The sequence below is a fragment of the Miscanthus floridulus genome, chromosome 17 (genome assembly GCF_019320115.1).
Source record: "Miscanthus floridulus cultivar M001 chromosome 17, ASM1932011v1, whole genome shotgun sequence".
Lineage (NCBI taxonomy): Eukaryota > Viridiplantae > Streptophyta > Magnoliopsida > Poales > Poaceae > Miscanthus > Miscanthus floridulus.
Window position 1 is genome coordinate 725,286 of NC_089596.1, and position 17,962 is coordinate 743,247.

Below are 17,962 nucleotides of genomic sequence, written 5' to 3' on the forward strand. Positions count from 1 at the left end.
TACCAACCGGGACTAAAGGTGCCGGCCATCGTGGCATGTCAGGAGGCACCTTTAGTCCCGGTTGGTGTTACCTACCGGGACTAAAGGTCCTCCTTTAGTCCCGGTTCTTGACCCGGGACTAAAGAACCCCCTTTAGTCCCGGATGCTTGCTCCTGGGTGGGAAACTAGGACTAGAGGGGGTTCCCCACCGGGAGTAAAGCTCGGTTCTCTACCAGTGCATTCCTTCTCTCTCTCGGCCTGAAAGCGCTACACCGATGCAAATGCTAAAGGAGGAATGATCCATCCATCCTTCTCCGCTAGCTATAATCAGTGGAGTAGAAGCCAAGAAGGCCGGGTGTTCACTTCACTTCAATTCTCAGCTCAAGCTTGCTACCTAATATATGTATGCCATCTGGCCTGGTGCGCACCGCAGATATATAAACTAGAGCATGCAGGTAATGATCGAATAGATTTGGTAGCCAGTACCTGTCATGCGTCCCAGGGACATTCGTAGGAGATAACACATAGCATGGAGGTGGCCGGGGGTAGATAATTTTGATCATCGATGAGATTAGAGCTCTAAGTTACATCGACAAATGGGGTATGCTCACATCATCATTATTGTTCCTAATCATATTTAAAGTAACGATACTATGTAGCAACAAATTCTGACCTTGTTTTTTTCACTTTGTATCCAACTGTTGTATGTCCTCATTATACCCCCATTCGTAACCGCAAAACAATCCTCGATTTGATCTTAGTTGAAGGACATGTTGTAGGTAGTAGCAAACATTACTCACCTTGTTGTGACTTATCCTGTTTTTTAAAACAAAACTAGGAGGGCTCGACATGAAACTATTATACCTATTCTATCTTTCTACTTGATCATATCGTTGCACAACAAAAGAAGATATCAAATCCGAACAAATGTAAATTCGATGTACCATATATTATCCTTTACAATCATACTTGCTAATAAAATGATATGTATGTCTAGAAGACCATGGCAAATAAGCACATACAAATTTATCCTCCATACTATTTAGATCATGTAGAGTATTAAAATCAATATAGCCCAAAGTATTTAAAGAAAACACCTTTCAATTTTGTTCTTTCCACTTTTGCGCTTTTGACAATTTTAGTTCACCTTTTTCAGTAGCGATGGAGGGGAAGTTTTTATTTCATCATAAGTATTTGGTTAAAAACAAAAGAATCATTTTCATTCACTAGCTACGACATAGAGATAACCGAAGTACCAACACACAACTTGTCTTTATCACGACGAATAGCAGTCAAACTAACTTGTAACAAAGGTAGATCAAGAGAAGGTTCCAATGTAACATGATTGGTGGACAAAATTAACACATTAATGGCGCTCTTCCCTTAAACAACAACCTTTTTATTTTTTTTGTTTGTGCTTTTTTTCTGTGCATGTTGCAAAATATTAGTTTTAACAAGAGACGAAACAAAATTTAAACTACGTCAATAGTTTTAAAGCTAAAAGAGTTTTATTAAGGATATTTTTGAATAAGAAGAGTTATTGATAAAAATTACAATAAAGAGGCGCAAGTGTTTTGGGCCCGTTGTAGACCCGACGACACGGCCCAAAAGACGGAGGAATCCAAGTAACCTATTCCTCTTTTTCTCCAATCCGATCCCCATCTTCTTCCTTGATTGATTGCCTGATCGGCTTCCTCTTCCTTGATTCGAATCCAAGTAACCTACCCAAACGGCCAAACCCCCACCCCCCAAGGAAGGAACCCTACCCGTGGCCGTGAGAGGCGGCGCCACGCCGGAGCCTGGACGTGGTGGCAGGCGACCGATCCGGAACCATCATCCAAAGCAAAGCTTCCTTCCTGTCTCCTCTCCACCCACCCACAAGTAAGATGCGATTTCTTCCTCTGCGCGACACCGCGAGTTTCTGCATGCTGCTTCCACTATTGCTATTGGGGAATTCGATTTGCTTTCCTTTTCTTTTCCTTTCCTTTCCTTTTCGTGGGGAGATAGTAGTAGTATATTCTTCGAGGAAACCTAGGTGATTGCAATGCCGCTTTGATGATGATTTCCGACCATTTTACTTGCACAGGAGAAGACAATACAACTATACCATATATAAGGGATTAGTGACTGCATCAATCAAGGGAAAGCCATGGTTTTGTTCGAACTAGACCCGGACATCATCCGATGGGGTCTTCACCATCTCCTCCCGGCTCCTGCTGGCTACTCTGCTGATAATCGCACCCAAACCACCCCTACCACACCTTGTACAGCCTTTGTTCGCCCTCTTGATCAGCCCACCGGAGACATGGGTAGCTCAAACTCTGTTGAGATCAAGGTTGAGCATGACAATGCGGTTGACAACGACGAGGTCATCGCGCAAGCCCTTCAGGAAGAATTGTCCCATGTCGCCCTCGCCGAAGCATCCGGGGCAACCAGCACAGCTGACGATCAACAACATTCTGCTGTTCTCACGCAGCAATGGCTTCGCCCACGTGCCGTCCTTGTAGAATCATGTATGACCCTTCTATTCATTTTCAAAAATAATATCCCTTTCTACTGCATCCATCCTTTGCTTGTATTATTATTATTAAGTGTTATACCTCCTCCAGCTTCTCAAGAAGCGGGGACCAGGGAGGAACCTTTCAGCACCTGCTCAAGCCCTGGAGATGGTAATACTGTCCAGGACAGCCAGGCATGCTTGATAGAGCTCATGGATGACTTCTCTGTCCTTGACGGTGAAGTGGGCAAAAGGTTGAACAACATGGTTCCTGTTCCTGTAAGTACTACCAAGTCACTTCGCTTCCTCGTGCTTCAACATGCAAGTTACATCTACTACTATCTGCATTCTCAAGGCTTACCGTGAGGGTTTTGATAATCTGTTCCTTTTGCTGTCACAGCATGTTCCTAAAATAAATGGAGAGATTCCTTCTGTTGATGAAGCCATTTCAGATCATCAAAGACTTCTTGACAGGTAGGTAAACCAAAGCTTAGGCTGTATGTGTCAGACAGTCATCACAGAGCCCATGTGCCATAGTAGTAGATAAAACATTTGAAAAATGTTACCAACACAAATCGATGCTGTCAGTGGATATAATTGCTTACCTGAAATAACCTATGCTGTGTCAGTATTGTGATAGTTTTGTCATTTAACTCGAATATAATTTCTTTCTTTTCAAAAGGTTGGTGCTGTACGGTTTGGTTGATCTCAAGGTTAAAGGAGATGGCAACTGCCAGGTTTGTGTAAAGGATCCATCATTTCCCCCTTTTTGCGTGATGCCATCTCACAGTATCTATTTGTATTGTGTGGTCTCTTAACAGTTTCGAGCGCTGTCAGATCAATTTTACCGAACTCCTGAACATCACAGATTTGTTCGGGAACATGTGGTGAAGCAGGTTAGTATTTCCGAAAAGACTAGTTTTGTTTCAGCCATATATGAACTTCTGTATGCAAATGCATTTCATTGGTAAATATCTACTACCATACTTCATCCCAGTATTTTCGCCCCTTTTTAGCAGTCGTGCCTTCGTTTTTGGATTTCTATGTATTCCCTCTGATCCCCTTCAAATTGCTGGCACCTGGCAGCTTGAATCGCATCCTGAGATTTATGCAGGATATGTCCCTATGGATTACAGGGAATATCTCAGAAAAATGTCAAAGTGAGTATTTGTTCTGCTCTGTATTTATAATCAAGCCAAAGGGTGTCTAGCTAAACTGGTTAGGTGGCCTCGGCGGCACTCCTCAGGTCCTGAGTTCGACTCCCCGTGGGAGCGAACTTCAGGCTGGGGTTAAAGGCCCGGCCCGGTTCTCACAGGGCAACGGTGCCCCTGTGTCAGGATGGGGCAGGGGTTCGGGGGTTTTCTCGGCCTGTATGAGAAGGTATTCTCTCTTACAGCAATGCCCGGGGGTGGCTTACCCCCTGCAGGTCGAGTTTTTTTTTCTATTTATAATAAAATGTTTAGGTTATAATAATGTAAATGCTCGTTCTCATTTTGTTTTGCTTAAACAATCAAACCAGGAGCGGAGAGTGGGGTGACCATGTTACATTGCAGGCTGCTGCAGACACGGTAAACTTTTTGTTCCTGACCTTTTTGTTGTTGTGTTAATGTACTTCTGACACTATATATTTGGTAAAGGTACCCAAGTAAATCCTCCACTTTCACAAGTGCCACTGCCATTAGTGGCTAATTAATCTGGCTTCAGTGGTTAGCATACCTTGTTATATTTGGAAGAGGCAGGAGCTCCGCCTAATCAATTATGATAGGGTATAAAACGATACAAAGTACATAAGTGCACACAAAATTACAAAAAAAAAAAATCGTAACCGAAAGCGAAGCTCGCAAAATAAGTGGTCAGCATATACATCTTTTATTTTCAATGCAGGCACAATCAGCAAATAAGATTAAAGTTAAACTAGCGATGATGTTACTCTGCAATTGGTTGATCTTTCTGTCCAACATTCCTGTTGTTTCAAGTATCTTATACAATTTGGTTTCTTCTGCTAGCATGCTGTCTCTGTTATGGGTTTGCAAGCTGATTGGTCGGCGTTGTCAGAATTGCATTGCATGGCTGGTGCCTAGTATGAGAACTAGGAGTATATTAGAATTTCTTTCATTGGACAAAAAACTTTTCAAAGGAGTCTGTCTGTCTTTTATTTTTCTTGGACTACTATTGGTCTATTTTATTGTATTTGTGTATATATGATATGAAACTCAAGTGCATGCACTGGCTTTTGCAGTATGGTGTAAAGATCTTCATCCTGACATCATTCAGAGATACATGTTACATTGAGATTCTTCCTGTTGTTGAGAAATCCAGAAGAGGTAATGTTTGTTTTCTAATATGGTTGTTATCGAGTTTATATACTGGAATACTAGATTCAACAAAATTTTATTGACTTCATGTGAAACTTAGGTGCCTGCCATCACATCAAAATTTGAGTATTGTTTGCCTAAGCAAAGTTTTTTTTTCTTGGGCATATTTCTCCATGGTTGCTTTTGTTGATGAGCAGAAGTGAGCATGTTTTGGCTATCTAAACTCCTGGAGTCTTGTCGTGCAGTTATATGCTTGAGTTTTTGGGCTGAGGTGCACTACAACTCCATATATCCGGAAGGAGGTATTAGATGTCACCATTTAGTATGTTGACCATGTTTGTTGAGTGTTTGATTTCATCATTTTTATCTGTTGCTGCAGAGTTGCCGGTTTTGGAGAACAAAAAGAAAAGCTGGTGGCCCTTCTAGCTAGCATTCCCAGGAGCAGGAAGAAGATTAGAGCAGCTAGGGATCCCGAGCAGCTAACAAACAAGGGGCCTTTCTGTTGGGCTATGTGACTGACTTATGACGACGCGGAGGCCATGGGTGGTTGCGGCTTGCGCCCGGACGGCACTGCATTGCCATTGCCATTGCCATAGCCATAGGGGAGACATGTACAGTACTGTACGTAGTAGATGATACTATCCCATTTGTACAGGGAGGGAGGGAGGGAGGGAGGGAGGGAGGGTCATTCATTGATTCATTTGCCATCGTTAGTTCCTTTTCCGGTCTTCTTGTGATAGGCACACGCTCATTCTTTTGTTCTTGGAAATATCATCATATTATCATCATCAGACAAATAATGCGTACGTATATGTTGATGACGTTAACTTTATTTCATCGTCAAATGGCTGCCAGTCTCACGGATGAGGAATTTCTATTAATTCATCAATAAGATGTCATGTGATTGTATGCCCAGCTTTATTCTTATTCAATCGGCCTATAAGACGAATAAATAAATATAGTGAGCTTTTGCAAGACTGAAATAAATAAATAAATACTCCATCCCAAAATAGTTGGCGTTTTATGATTCAAAAAAAATTGTCCTAAAATAGTTTTCATTCTTAGTTTCCAATGCACTTTTTTCTTTTTTTTTCCCAATATGTCCTAATGCATCTCTACTCCCTCCATCTCACAAAGTAAATGATCCTGTAGTTTAAATCTTGTCCCAAAATTAATGTAATCATAGAGTTCAAATCAGATTTTTCGAAGGGCCCCATCAATAATAAACACCGCATGCATTTGGAAAACCAACTTACCTCATGCTGCACTGAACACTCTAGATTGTTTTTGAGCTCCGGCGCATGGAGAGAAAGATATAAGAGAGGCACATGTGTAATTTCGCACTTCCACTAAACTTCACCCAACGATCGAACAAGAATCTCTGACCGAGTCTTCCACTTTTGTCGAAGGATCAGGGCTGCTGTCAGGGGTGAAGGATTTGCAAGAAATGCAAGGGAGAAGCTTGGGAGCCTCCAATGGAGTGTGTGTGAGAGAGAAAGCTGTTTTGAAGCACAAGGAAGAAGAATGGTCAAGATAACCGTTGAAGGAGGAAGGGGACGAGGTAATACCCGTTCTCTCCAACGGTCACAAAACAAGTCACGGCAATGCCGCTCCAGCCTAGCAGCCACAAAGTAAAGAGTGAAAGGTTTGCTGCCAAGGCTAAGGTTTGGAGGATATTTTAGGTGGGCATTTGAGCACTTAGTTACACATTGAAGCTTGTGGATTGTATCCCCTTTGTAGTACGGCTTTTCTTATACTCAAATTCGAAATAGAATATGAATTAAAACGCCTTTGAGATGGTCGCGGCATTCTTTTGTAATTGGGGACTTTGTCCTGTGCCACGAGCTATGGTTTCTTAGTGTATTCCTGCATAACAATCGGAAATGATATTTGGAATACTATGGTATGTGTAACACCCTCGGTGTTACCTCATTAATCATCTACTAAAACATGTCATGAGCATCATACTTGTGTGTTAATGCATGTGGTGAAGTGTGTAGATCAATTTCTGTAACTCAAAATGATCAATAAAAATGCTAAACGAATGTTGGTTCGATGGTTCATGCATATCAAGTAGGGTTTAAAATCAATTTTTATTAAGCAAAAATACTATAGAACATGTGTGTGATACTTAAATAAAGTTTGAAGTACAAACTTTGTAGATGACAATGAAATATTTGCTTTTGAAAAATAATATTGCTTTGTACAGTAGCCTAGAAATCGCAAATTGAAATCAAGTTCAGTTCAAAACTTAGAAAATTTTCGAGTCTGTCAACAGCTAGATGCTGCTATGTTTAGCAATTTATTTGGAGAGATTGGGTTAAGGAGTGGTGTAGTGCTATGATTCGATTTAGTAGTTACATATGCCATCTGGAGTGTAGTGAAGCCGGTTTAGGTTTAGGAGCAACGGTTTGGCCGTGATCAGCGCTTTAATATTCGTGCGCGTACTTGTCTCGGGTTGGTTGGCGTCGGGTGCGCGGTCACCGCGTGGCCTCCCCACGCCGCGCATATGGTCGCATCTTGCGCGGTCACCCTGCGCCGCCACGCTAGGTCAGTTGGGCCGCCTGGGCTTGGCCGAGGCCGGCCGCAGCGAGCCGCTGGCCCCGCGCCCTGCTGCCCAGCCTCGCGCTGCCGCCGCGGCCGCATTGTCGCTGCGGTCGTGTCCGCCCACTACTACCTCATGTCGCGATGCTGTCGCTGCCGTCGTGTCACTCCCGTACTCGTGTCTGCTCGCTGCATCACGCTGCCCCCTCCCTGGTCCGGTTGGGTGCCGTCCGCACGTGGCCGTGCACGCCATCGTCACGCTATTAATGGCGCTGCTGCGCGCGGGCCATGGCCGGTCACGGACGCTCACGCTCGTCCCCTCGTGCTTGGACGTAGGTCCCTCGGCCACAACCGCTCGCGTCCCACCAAGGCGAGAATGAATCGAGCCCACTTGTCGCGCCCTATTTCTCTCTTTCTCCCTCTGCTTTCCGCCGCCGTCGAGTCGCGGTCACAGTGAGCCAGAGAGCGTGCACGTCTCATCAATTCCTCATGCTCGCGTCTCTGCCTTTATGTCCTCTTGTCGACCGCCCCACCCGCCTTGATTATGGCCAGGCCGAGCTCCAATTTTGGAGCTTTGCTCCCATTAAGGCCTAGCCCACCTCATCGTGGCCAGCTCCAACCTCGCCATCTCGCGTCGAATTGACCGTACCACTAGCCCCACCTAGAATCCTCTTCGTCGTGTGCACGCTAGTCGTAGCTTTAGTGCCGCCTCCTCGCCGCTGACGCGGTCGTGCCTTTGCGGTTCGCCGTTCACCTCGCAGCACACACGTGGCCAACCTCGATTGGGTCATCTTCGGCCAAGCCAGCACCTTAGATAGGTCACTGGAGAGTCGTCGTTGCTCACCCACTACCCCTACTGCCTTGTTGTTGTTGCGGCTCACCTAAACGTCGTCGCCATTGTCGTAGGGTGCCCGCCGTCGTGGAGAGGTCCTTCTATGGCGTCTCAGCTCGTGCAACTGCCGCCCATCGCCTCGCGTTGACCCCTTGGTGAGATTTGGCCTCTTAGCTAGGTTAGCATGGGTCCTAGGTGGCCGGCGCTATCGCCAGTGCCACCGCTCACCGCGTCGGACCACGCGGGGGAGGCTAGGGACCATGCCATTGTAAAGTGGAGAGAGTACACTGGTACAGAGACGGCCTTTACTCCCAGTGGGGAACCCCCTCTAGTCCTGGTTCCCCACCCGGGAGCAAGCATCCGGGACTAAAGGGGGGTCCTTTAGTCCTGGGTCAGGAACCGGAACTAAAGGGGGACCTTTAGTCCCGGTGGGTAGCACCAACCGGGACTAAAGGTGCCTCCTGACATGCCACGAGGCCGGCACCCTTTAGTCCCGGTTGGTAATACCAACCGGGACTAAAGGTTATTTTTTTTCTTTTTTCTTTTCTTTTCATTTTTTTGTTTTCTTTTCAAAATAGGTTTTCGAAGTCGTATTAGTATGTTTCGGTTCAAGCACAATGAACGTATTAAATGACACAATTCAAGCATAGAACTATATATATATATATATATATATGTATGTATATGCATGCATGCATCATATATATATATTTACATGCATGCATGCATATGTGTATTTTACAGTTGTTGTGATATAACAATTTTCCTCTCATCCTCTAGCTTGGCTTCCATGGCAGTGTTGGGTCGAAGTAGAACTCGCCATTGGAATCGATGACCTGGTCATTAAAAAATCCGGCTATAAACTCTTGAATTGCTTTGATCTAGTCTTGTCGTATGACCTTTTCCTCCAACCATAGAGCCTACATGTTTGAATTAAAGGAAAATAAATTAATATATGTACATACATATATATATAAAGACATAGTAACACAATCAATAATAATAATTAAATAAATATATAGTGTATTTTTAACGTACTTTGAGTCTCTTTGTAGGAGTTCTTTGGGAGAGCTCCTTGATAAACTTGCAAACATAGTAACCACAGTAGTTGTTCCCCTATTCCTGCCTCAGACACCACTTTACGAGAAAAAGATTTATCATCCAATCTGGTGATCCGGTGAAAGCTATATGTTTAATTAATAAAGATGATGCGATTTAGGGGACTTACTTTCAAAGGGATTACATTCAGTGGCGCTTTGCATTTTTCCATGTGTTGCTTCTCAATAAGGTTTTCCAAACACTGCCCAATAAAAAATTTGCCACGTCATCAGATATAGTTAATCATCATGTTTGTGTGTATATATAGTTGCTAGAGATACCGAAATTACCTCTAGATAATATCTATCATATCTTGGTAGTCTTGTTGTGGTTTTCTCATCGAGTCATAGATTATCAAGTGACTTTTCACCAGATCGATGTCCATCAATATCCAGTGATTGCTGCATGTGTTTATAGGATATAATGCATAACACTCATTAATTAACTAGAATCAACATATGAACCATTAATGATGATCGACATTATTAACACTCACTTAAAGTTGTAGGGAAAGAGTATATCCTTCTTATGGCGTTGGTTCACTAAGAAGTTCATGAGGTTACTCTCTGACTCAGACTTCCAATTAGGCTTTGGAGTAACTGGGTCTTTGAATACTATATGGGGATCAACAAAACCAATTTCATTGCAGCCTTTCTTTCTGCACTCTGTCATTGTAAATCTGCATATATATAGTACTTGTTAGGATAATTTATATGCATATACACACATATGATGAGTTTAATAATAGATCGAAAGAATTATTACTTACAGGCAATAGCAGCTAATGATAACTTTGTCCAGAGAGGTCAGGTGGCATAGTTGATGAAATTCTGTAAAGTCAACATACATAACATCATCGCCACAGAACCAATGTTCGTCTCTAATTCTGACACCAACGCAGAAGTATCCACCGGTAGACGCCTGCATGTACCACTTATTTAGCAGGTACATTTGCGTCCCCAGATCACCTAAGGCTTGAGGGTTGTATAGACTCTGGCCTAGTACAATTTTTTTCTTCCAAATATCAACCTCCGCCGCACTCTCAATGTTTCCATCACCAAACATATGGTAAAGGTTGAGACCAGTCTCTTCAATAAATTCACCAAGGTGATCCAAATCGATATCCGGAGGTATGTTTGTTTGATGCATTAATCCTAAATTCGAACCATATTCATTACCAACAACTAGTGGGGGGACTGATTGGTGCGATTGTTGTCCGAGTTGTGCAACTCCTTTCCCTGCCCGCTTCTTTTTTTGTGCCGCCTCAATTGACTTGGTGAGAGTGCGGTCATAGTCCGTTAACGTTGCTTTGGATGGCTTACGAGATTCCCACTGTTGTTGCTGGTAAGAAGCCACCTTTTTTCTTAGAATATCTAGAGCTACGAAGAAGTACGGTTTCTCCGGGTTACTCCTTGCTTCTTGATCCTTTTTAAGTTTGTCATAGAATCTGGACATATCTTTTTTATATGCATCAGTTACTTCTTCCTTCTCTTCAGATATTATTTTGGGAATAACCCTTGGTTTCACGGTGGCTTTCTTTGTCGGCGGGGGCTGGTTCTTCGTTTGCGTGGCTGGCCTCTTGCTAGTACTTGGCTTCTTGGTAGGTGGGGGCAGGGGAGGCGTTGGAGACCTCCTTGGAGGTGGTGGCAGCGGCGTTGGAGACCTCCTTGGAGGTGGCGGCTGTGGCGTTGGAGACCTCCTTGGAGATGGTGTGGATGCAGCTCCAACACATTATCATCGTACAGAGCACTATGATGATCTGGCGATTAAACAATTGGACTTAGGTTAGGGGAGGATCTGCTACAAAAAAAGGAATGACATATTATTATGAGCAGATTGTTAATTATTTAAGCCAATATAAATTAATGATGTAGTGTTTTCATCCGCACCTATGGTGAGGTAGTTCAGGAGGAGGTGGAGGCGACATCCTGGGAATGATGATGTAGCGCTTGCGCCATAGAATGAATGTCTTCTCTGCTTCTCCGAGAGTCTTCTCTCCATCACCTCCAAGAATGTCAAGAGGCAAATCATTAAAACCTTTTTTAGCTTTATCTACTGAGATGGTAGCATATCCTTCTTGGATTATATTCCCATGAATCCTTGGTGTCTTGGTTCGGTCGATAGGATTAACAAGACCGATAGCCACCTTGATTGTGGAATTCCCCTTCGGAATGTGTAGCTCACATGATGTACAAGGTTCAGTGATGTCATCCACAGGGAAGCGCAGTCCTGTGTCCCCTTGATTTGGTATCTCCGTGGAAGGGCAGCTGCTTTTCAACTAAACAGATTGGCTAATGTTGATTCCTGGCTCTGATGCCTGCTTGCTTGCACTCACTGCTATTTGCACTTGCCTTTTGATTTCCTCCTGCATTCTTGCTTCAAGGTTTTTTTCTAGCTCCTATGCTTCATGCACCGCTTCCTCCAACCTCTGGAGCCGCTATGCCTCTTCTTCCTTCTTTCTCTGGCGGCTTCTGTAGGAAGGTCTGTCCTAAGGGAATCCATGCTCCCACGAGACACTTCCTTTCCCTCTAGTTCAGCCACCGTGTTCAATAGTCCTGATGGCGTATGTCAGTTCATCCTTCTCTCTGTTGGGCCTGAACGCACCACTAGCAGTAGCTCTCTGAGCATAAAACAATCTTTCTGCTCCTTCTTGTAGTCTTGCGCCATAAACGCACTTCCATGTCTCCTGGTCCAGTGTTCCCCCATGAGCGAAAAACCAATTCTTTGCACGCTCTCCCCACTCGAGTGATTCTGGTGTGATACCCTTGGCAAGAAGGTCTGCTTCCATTTTGTTCCACTTCTTAATGGCAGTCGGGTAGCCACCTGATCCCAAGTTATGGTGGTATGTCTTCTGTTGGGTATTATGTTGGTTCTTTATCACCCGACTCACACCCTCTTCCGATGTCTTGTACTATACAAACTCATCCCAATAGGGCCTCTGCTTTGAGATCGGGTCTGGGACAGTGAAATCTGGTGCTATGTTCTTCTTGACATACGTCGTGTATAGGTGTTTCTTCCAAGTCTGAAACTAGGTGGCCATCTTCTTCATTGCCCAATCCCTAACTCGCTCCTTCAATTCATCACCATCTATTATATCATCATAACCATCTGTTTGGAGCGTGAAATGTTCCAAGACATCATTCCAAATTAACGTCTTGTCATGATCAGAGACAAAACTGATATGAGGAGCATTGGTCTTCTTCTTCCATTCGTGGGTACTGATCGGGAGCTGGTCCCGTACAAGGTAACCACAGTGGTGCACGAATTTTGTTTTATCTGGCCCCTCGGTTCGCCTGTATCCACATTGAACTCTGAGATGATGAAGCGGCCCTCCAATGGCTTTTTGGGACCTCAAACATTTTTACTCTTCGTTGTAGTTGTTGATGTCGATCCAGAGGGCTACAAAAACATAAACATTATTTTTAATGTCATGAGCACACATAAGACATATGATAATATAAATAGCTAATAATAAAAAATATATACTTGGCCAATATGTTGTTGCTCATTTTGTTCAAGAGCTAAGTACTAACTCCCATCATCTGCATGCTCTTGCATGTTATTTTTAGCACCATCATCGCCGGCAACTTGAGTGCCAGTGTTGATCAAATTCATCATCAACTCCTCCTCATCCATGTTTCTCGGGTCGGCCATCTAGCTTCAAAAAACAAAACCAATATATAGTACGTCAAATCTTTGCTTACATGTGTAAAATCTACGAACAATATGCATTATTAAATCTTGCCCCTCGGTCACGGACGCAATTCACCGCACTAGGGCGAACTGCGTCGGTACTAGGGCGAATTAGGGCTATACATAAACAGCCGAGGGCGAATTGCGTCGGTGACTAGGGCGAACCACGTCGGTGACATCAACAACGTGGTTCGTCCTAGTCACCAACGCAATTCGCCCTAGTGTGATTGTTTAGCATTAACGATAACGATAATACGAATGTTGATCGACTAGGCCATGAGAGAGGGTGGTGTGATGAGAGTGGCGGTGCTCCGCTCCGTCGTATATATGTTTGTACACATGGGTGAACGAGGGCGGTGGTGCTCCGCCATATAAACCCTAAACCCTAGGGCAAACGAGGGCGGCGGTGCTCCGCCGTATAAACCCTAAACCCTAGGGCGAATGAGGGCAGCGGTGCTCCACCGTATAAACCCTAACGAGGGTGGCGGTGCTCCACCGTATAAACCCTAAACCCTAGGGCAACGCTGGGAGTGTGCGACGATGATCTATCGTCATTTCTAGCATTGTCACTGATGTTGTGGAATTGAGTAGAAATCATGCATAGTTTGTGTACACACGCCCATGGAAACTGGTGGCTATGTTGCAGCCAGGTCACTGACGGTCCGGGACGATAAAGCCTAAAGGCGCACACAAAGCAATTGTTGGAGTTTCCCGCAGCTAGAGCTAGCTAGGGGTTGGTGGCAGTCGGGCATAGCAGCTAGTCCTCATCCGATCAGTCTTCCTTCCTTGAATCCGGTAAATGGCTACAAAGTTGCAAGAAAACAATCACCAAAACCGCACCAAAGCAAGCACGATGTGATCGATCGAGTGTGACGATTGATGATCCAGTGCGCGCGAAATCTTTGCCGAATTCGCCAGTGGCAACGCAGAGCAATACACGTGGGTGTGCTAGCATTTCGATCGAGAGCAGACATGACAGCGAGCTAGCGATCGATCATATCACGTCATCATGCAGGGGAGCAAGCCAACAGTTCATCAGATTGGTCAGGGGGGACATGTTGCACGGCACTGTGACCCAGCGGCACGACCGACGCAGACGTGCGCATGGCCGGCCGATCCTGGCCTGCAGCTCACACCACCGTCACCGTGGTGACCAATCAACGACACGGCCGGGTTCTGCGCTCTCGACAGGCCATGCGTGCCAAAAGTTGACCTCGGCCAACCAGCCAGGCATGCTGATCTGGGACTGCGGTCGCCGCTCGGGAACACGACGATAACGTGGGAGCGTGGGATGGTCACTGGCCACAGCTGTACATGTGAACGAGGTGTGCAGAGAGTCATGGCGAACGTACGTCCGAGGACTCGCCTGGCTATTTGCCGTCCACCGCGGAGATCGTCGGCGCGGGGATCGACGTGGGACGAGCAACTGAAAGGTCCTAATATGGCTAGAGGGGGGGTGAATAGCCTATTTAAAAATCTACAAAACAACTAGAGCAATTTGATTAGTATAACAAATAGCGTAATGCAAACTTGCTCTAGCTCTACAAGGGTTGCAAGCCACCTATTCAACAATTCTAGTTGCAATGAATACTTAGGCACACAAACTTGCTATGTAATTACTCACTAAGAGCTCTCAACCTTGCTACTCTAAAGAGCTCAACTAGATGAATGTAAATAATAAAGCAAGCTCTCAATTCTAATTACACTAAAGAGCTTGTATCAACTAGTTTGCAAGAATGTAAATGAGTGAGTAGAGTGATTATACCGACGTGTAGGGGATGAACCAATCACAAAATAAATATATAGCCAATCACCAGGAGAATGCCAAAGACAAGAGACAATCGATTTTCTCCCGAGGTTCACGTGTTTGCCAACACGCTACGTCCCTGTTGTGTCGACCAACACTTGGTGGTTCGGCGGCTAAGAGGTGTTTCACAAACCTCATCCACACGATTGGACACCGCAAGAATCGACCCACAAGTGAGGTAACTCAATGACACGAGCAATTTACTAGAGTTACCTTTTGGCGCTCCGCCGGGGAAGGTACAACTCCCCTTACAATCACCGGAGACGGCCACGAACAATCACCAACTCGTGCCGATCCTCCACCGCTGCTCTAACCGTCTAGGTGGTGGCAACCACCAAGAGAAACAAGCGAAATCCGCAGCACAACACGAATACCAAGTGCCTCTAGATGCAATCACTCAAGCAATACACTTGGATTCTCTCCCAATCTCACAAAGATGATGAATCAATGATGGAGATGAGTGGGAGGGCTTTGGCTAAGCTCACAAGGTTGTTATGTCAATGAAAATGTGCAAGAGTTATCCCTTGAGCCAGCCATGGGGCTATAAATAGAGCCCCCATCAAATAGAGCCGTTATACCCCTTGACTGGGCAAAACGCGCTCTGACCGGACGCTCCGGTCATACCGACCGGACGCTGGCCCTCAGCGTCCGGTCGCCTGATGGACGCCACGCGTCACCAGCTTCAAATGTTGTTTGTCAGATTTTAATGGCTACGAAGCTGACCGGACGCTCCGGTCAAAACGGACCGGACGCTGAAGCCCCAGCGTCCGGTCATTTCCAGTAAGCTCCCCGAGGCATGTTTTTTCGACCGGACGCGTCCGGTCCACCTTGACCGGACGTAGACCAGCGTCCGGTGCTCAACCCTACCCACTGTGCCGTCTGACAGCTCGACCGGACGTAGCCTTTCAGCGTCCGGTCGCTGAGTGACCCAGCGTCCGGTCAGTAGACCGACGCCAGCATCATTTCAACCAACTCTATTTCAACTCTAACTTCTTCACCCTTGCTCAAATGTGCCAACCACCAAGAATTTTGCATCCGGCGCAATAGAAAATAGACATTTCATTTTTCCAAAAGCGCCGAATCTAGTGGCACTTTGATAACCGCATTCACCTTGTACACATGTGTTAGCATATTTTCACAAATATTTTCAAGGGTGTTAGCACTCCACTAGATCCTAAATGCATATACAATGAGTTAGAGCATCTAGTGGCACTTTGATAACCGCATTCCGATACAAGTTTCACTCCTCTTAATAGTATGGCTATCTATCCTAAATGTGATCACACTCACTAAGTGTCTTAATCACTAAAACAAAATGGCTCCTACATTTTATACCTTTGCCTTGAGCCTTTTGTTTTTCTCTTTCTTCTTTTCCAAGTTTGAGCATTTGACCATCACCATGCCATCACCATTGTCATGATCTTTGCCATTGCTTCATCACTTGGAGTAGTGCTACCTATTTCATAATCATCTTGATAAACTAGGTTAGCACTTAGGGTTTCATCAATTAACCAAAACCAAACTAGAGCTTTCAGTAGTGGCACGCGCTGGAGGAGAGAGAAAGCCGAGAGAACTCACCTCACGAATGCAGAGGCGCGCGCGGTGGAGGGCCACACGAGGTCGTCGGTGCGAGGTGGGGTGGCGACTGGCGGCGGCGCAAGGAAGAAGAGGAGAAAGGGCGGCTGTTCGACGAGGAAGAAGAGGAGGGGATTTATCTATGCCAGGCACTGGCGCTTATATACTAGGGAGATTTACTCCCGGTGCCAGCCACCAGCCGGGAGTAAAGGTCCTTTACTCTCGGTGCGTGTTACCAACCGGGAGTAAAGGTCCTTTACTCCCGGTGCGTGTTACCAACCGGGAGTAAAGGTATACCTTTACTCCCGGTTGGTAACACGCACTAGGAGTAAAGGGTTTTTTTGGCGAGCCACGAAACTGCAGCCCACCTTTACTCCCGGGTGGGCTTCCCACCCGAGAGTAAAGGTGGGCTGCAGTTTCGTTTCCCGCATGTTTTGAGCAAATTTTTTTAATAAAATGCAATAGTCTTGTTAAATACATAGTAAATTAAATAAAAGGCATAAAATTATTTTGTTAAAAATATGGATTTTTTTCTTTATTGCACATAGGAAAAATCTATAACCTAACTTTTTTATTTTTTGTTATAATTATAAAACATAATGTAACTAATATTTATTATTTCGTTAATGCAAAAATGTAGTGTTTAATTAAAATTATTAAAACTATTGGTTTTGGACAGGAAATTTGTTTTCACATCATTTTAACGTTAATATTTTAATTTTCATCACTCAATATCCTAATTTAACTTTTCGAGAGAGAAATCCCACCAAATCAAACATTGATTTAATTTGAAACACGACATAATAAACATCTGAATTCACAATTATTATATAATATCTCAAACACACACTACATTAAACCACTATATCATCAAGTGGGCACATCAGTGAACTTCTTCTTTACGTATGTCCCTTGGTTATGATCGCGTCGTAACCATAGAGTGTCCTCATCATTTACCAAGATGCTAGGGTCTTTGTTCACTTTGAAGGGCGGAATTCGGTCATCCTTTTCATAATCTTCTGACATGTCTGACTTGTCCTCAATTCCCACGATGACTCTTTTCCCTGAAAGAACTATGTGGCGCTTTGGCTCTTTGGTTGAGTCATTATCGTTTTTCCCTCTTTTTGGTTTGGTAGACATATCATTGACATAGAACACCTAATTCACATCCTTGGCAAGGACAAATGGTTCATCTTTGTACCCAATATTACTAAGGTCTACTGTTGTCATTCCATACTCGTTGTCTACTGTTACCCCACCTCCGGTCACCTTGACCCATTGGCACTTGAACAATGGGATCTTCAAAGTCGATGCATATTCTAGTTCCCATATTTCATATATGCGGCCATAATATGTCTGCTTATTCCCATTCGGGTTTATGGCATCTATGCGGACACCACTATTTTGGTTGGTACTCCTTTTATCTTGGGCTACTGTGTAGAATATGTTCCCATTTATCTTGTACCCTTTGTATGTGACGATATGCCATGATGGTTGCATAGCCAATAAATACAGTTGCTCATGGATGCTCTCATCACCTTGACATTTTTTTGCAACCAACCGCCGAAAGTTTCTATGTGCTTACGCGTAATCCAAGCTTCAGTCTTCCCTGGAAACTCGGA

The 17,962-nt window shown here is 44.6% G+C and overlaps 1 protein-coding gene across 2 annotated transcripts; it reads left to right on the plus strand.

The window, feature by feature from the left end:
• The first annotated feature begins 1,588 nt into the window (after positions 1–1,588).
• LOC136516845 (OVARIAN TUMOR DOMAIN-containing deubiquitinating enzyme 12-like) lies at positions 1,589–5,435 on the plus strand. 2 transcript variants are annotated; one of them, XM_066510339.1, is made up of 11 exons: positions 1,589–1,860; positions 2,066–2,492; positions 2,589–2,755; positions 2,877–2,950; positions 3,159–3,213; positions 3,298–3,372; positions 3,563–3,636; positions 3,996–4,044; positions 4,716–4,800; positions 4,989–5,093; positions 5,171–5,435. In XM_066510339.1, exons 2-11 carry the CDS (start codon positions 2,129–2,131, stop codon positions 5,215–5,217), a joined length of 1,095 nt encoding a protein of 364 aa, XP_066366436.1. In that variant the 5' UTR covers positions 1,589–1,860; positions 2,066–2,128; the 3' UTR covers positions 5,218–5,435. The 2 variants fall into 2 exon arrangements, with proteins under 2 accessions (XP_066366436.1, XP_066366437.1); XM_066510340.1 differs by having other exon boundaries at positions 5,037–5,093.
• Positions 5,436–17,962: the final 12,527 nt, after the last annotated feature.

Bases quoted from the DNA above. Each gene is read 5' to 3' on its own strand.
- LOC136516845 (XM_066510339.1), top strand. From the start codon at position 2,129: ATGGTTTTGTTCGAACTAGACCCGGACATCATCCGATGGGGTCTTCAC. The intron at 3,214-3,297 runs GTTTGTGTAAAG...GTCTCTTAACAG, and splicing joins AAGGAGATGGCAACTGCCAG to TTTCGAGCGCTGTCAGATCA. The intron at 5,094-5,170 runs GTATTAGATGTC...CTGTTGCTGCAG, and splicing joins CTCCATATATCCGGAAGGAG to AGTTGCCGGTTTTGGAGAAC.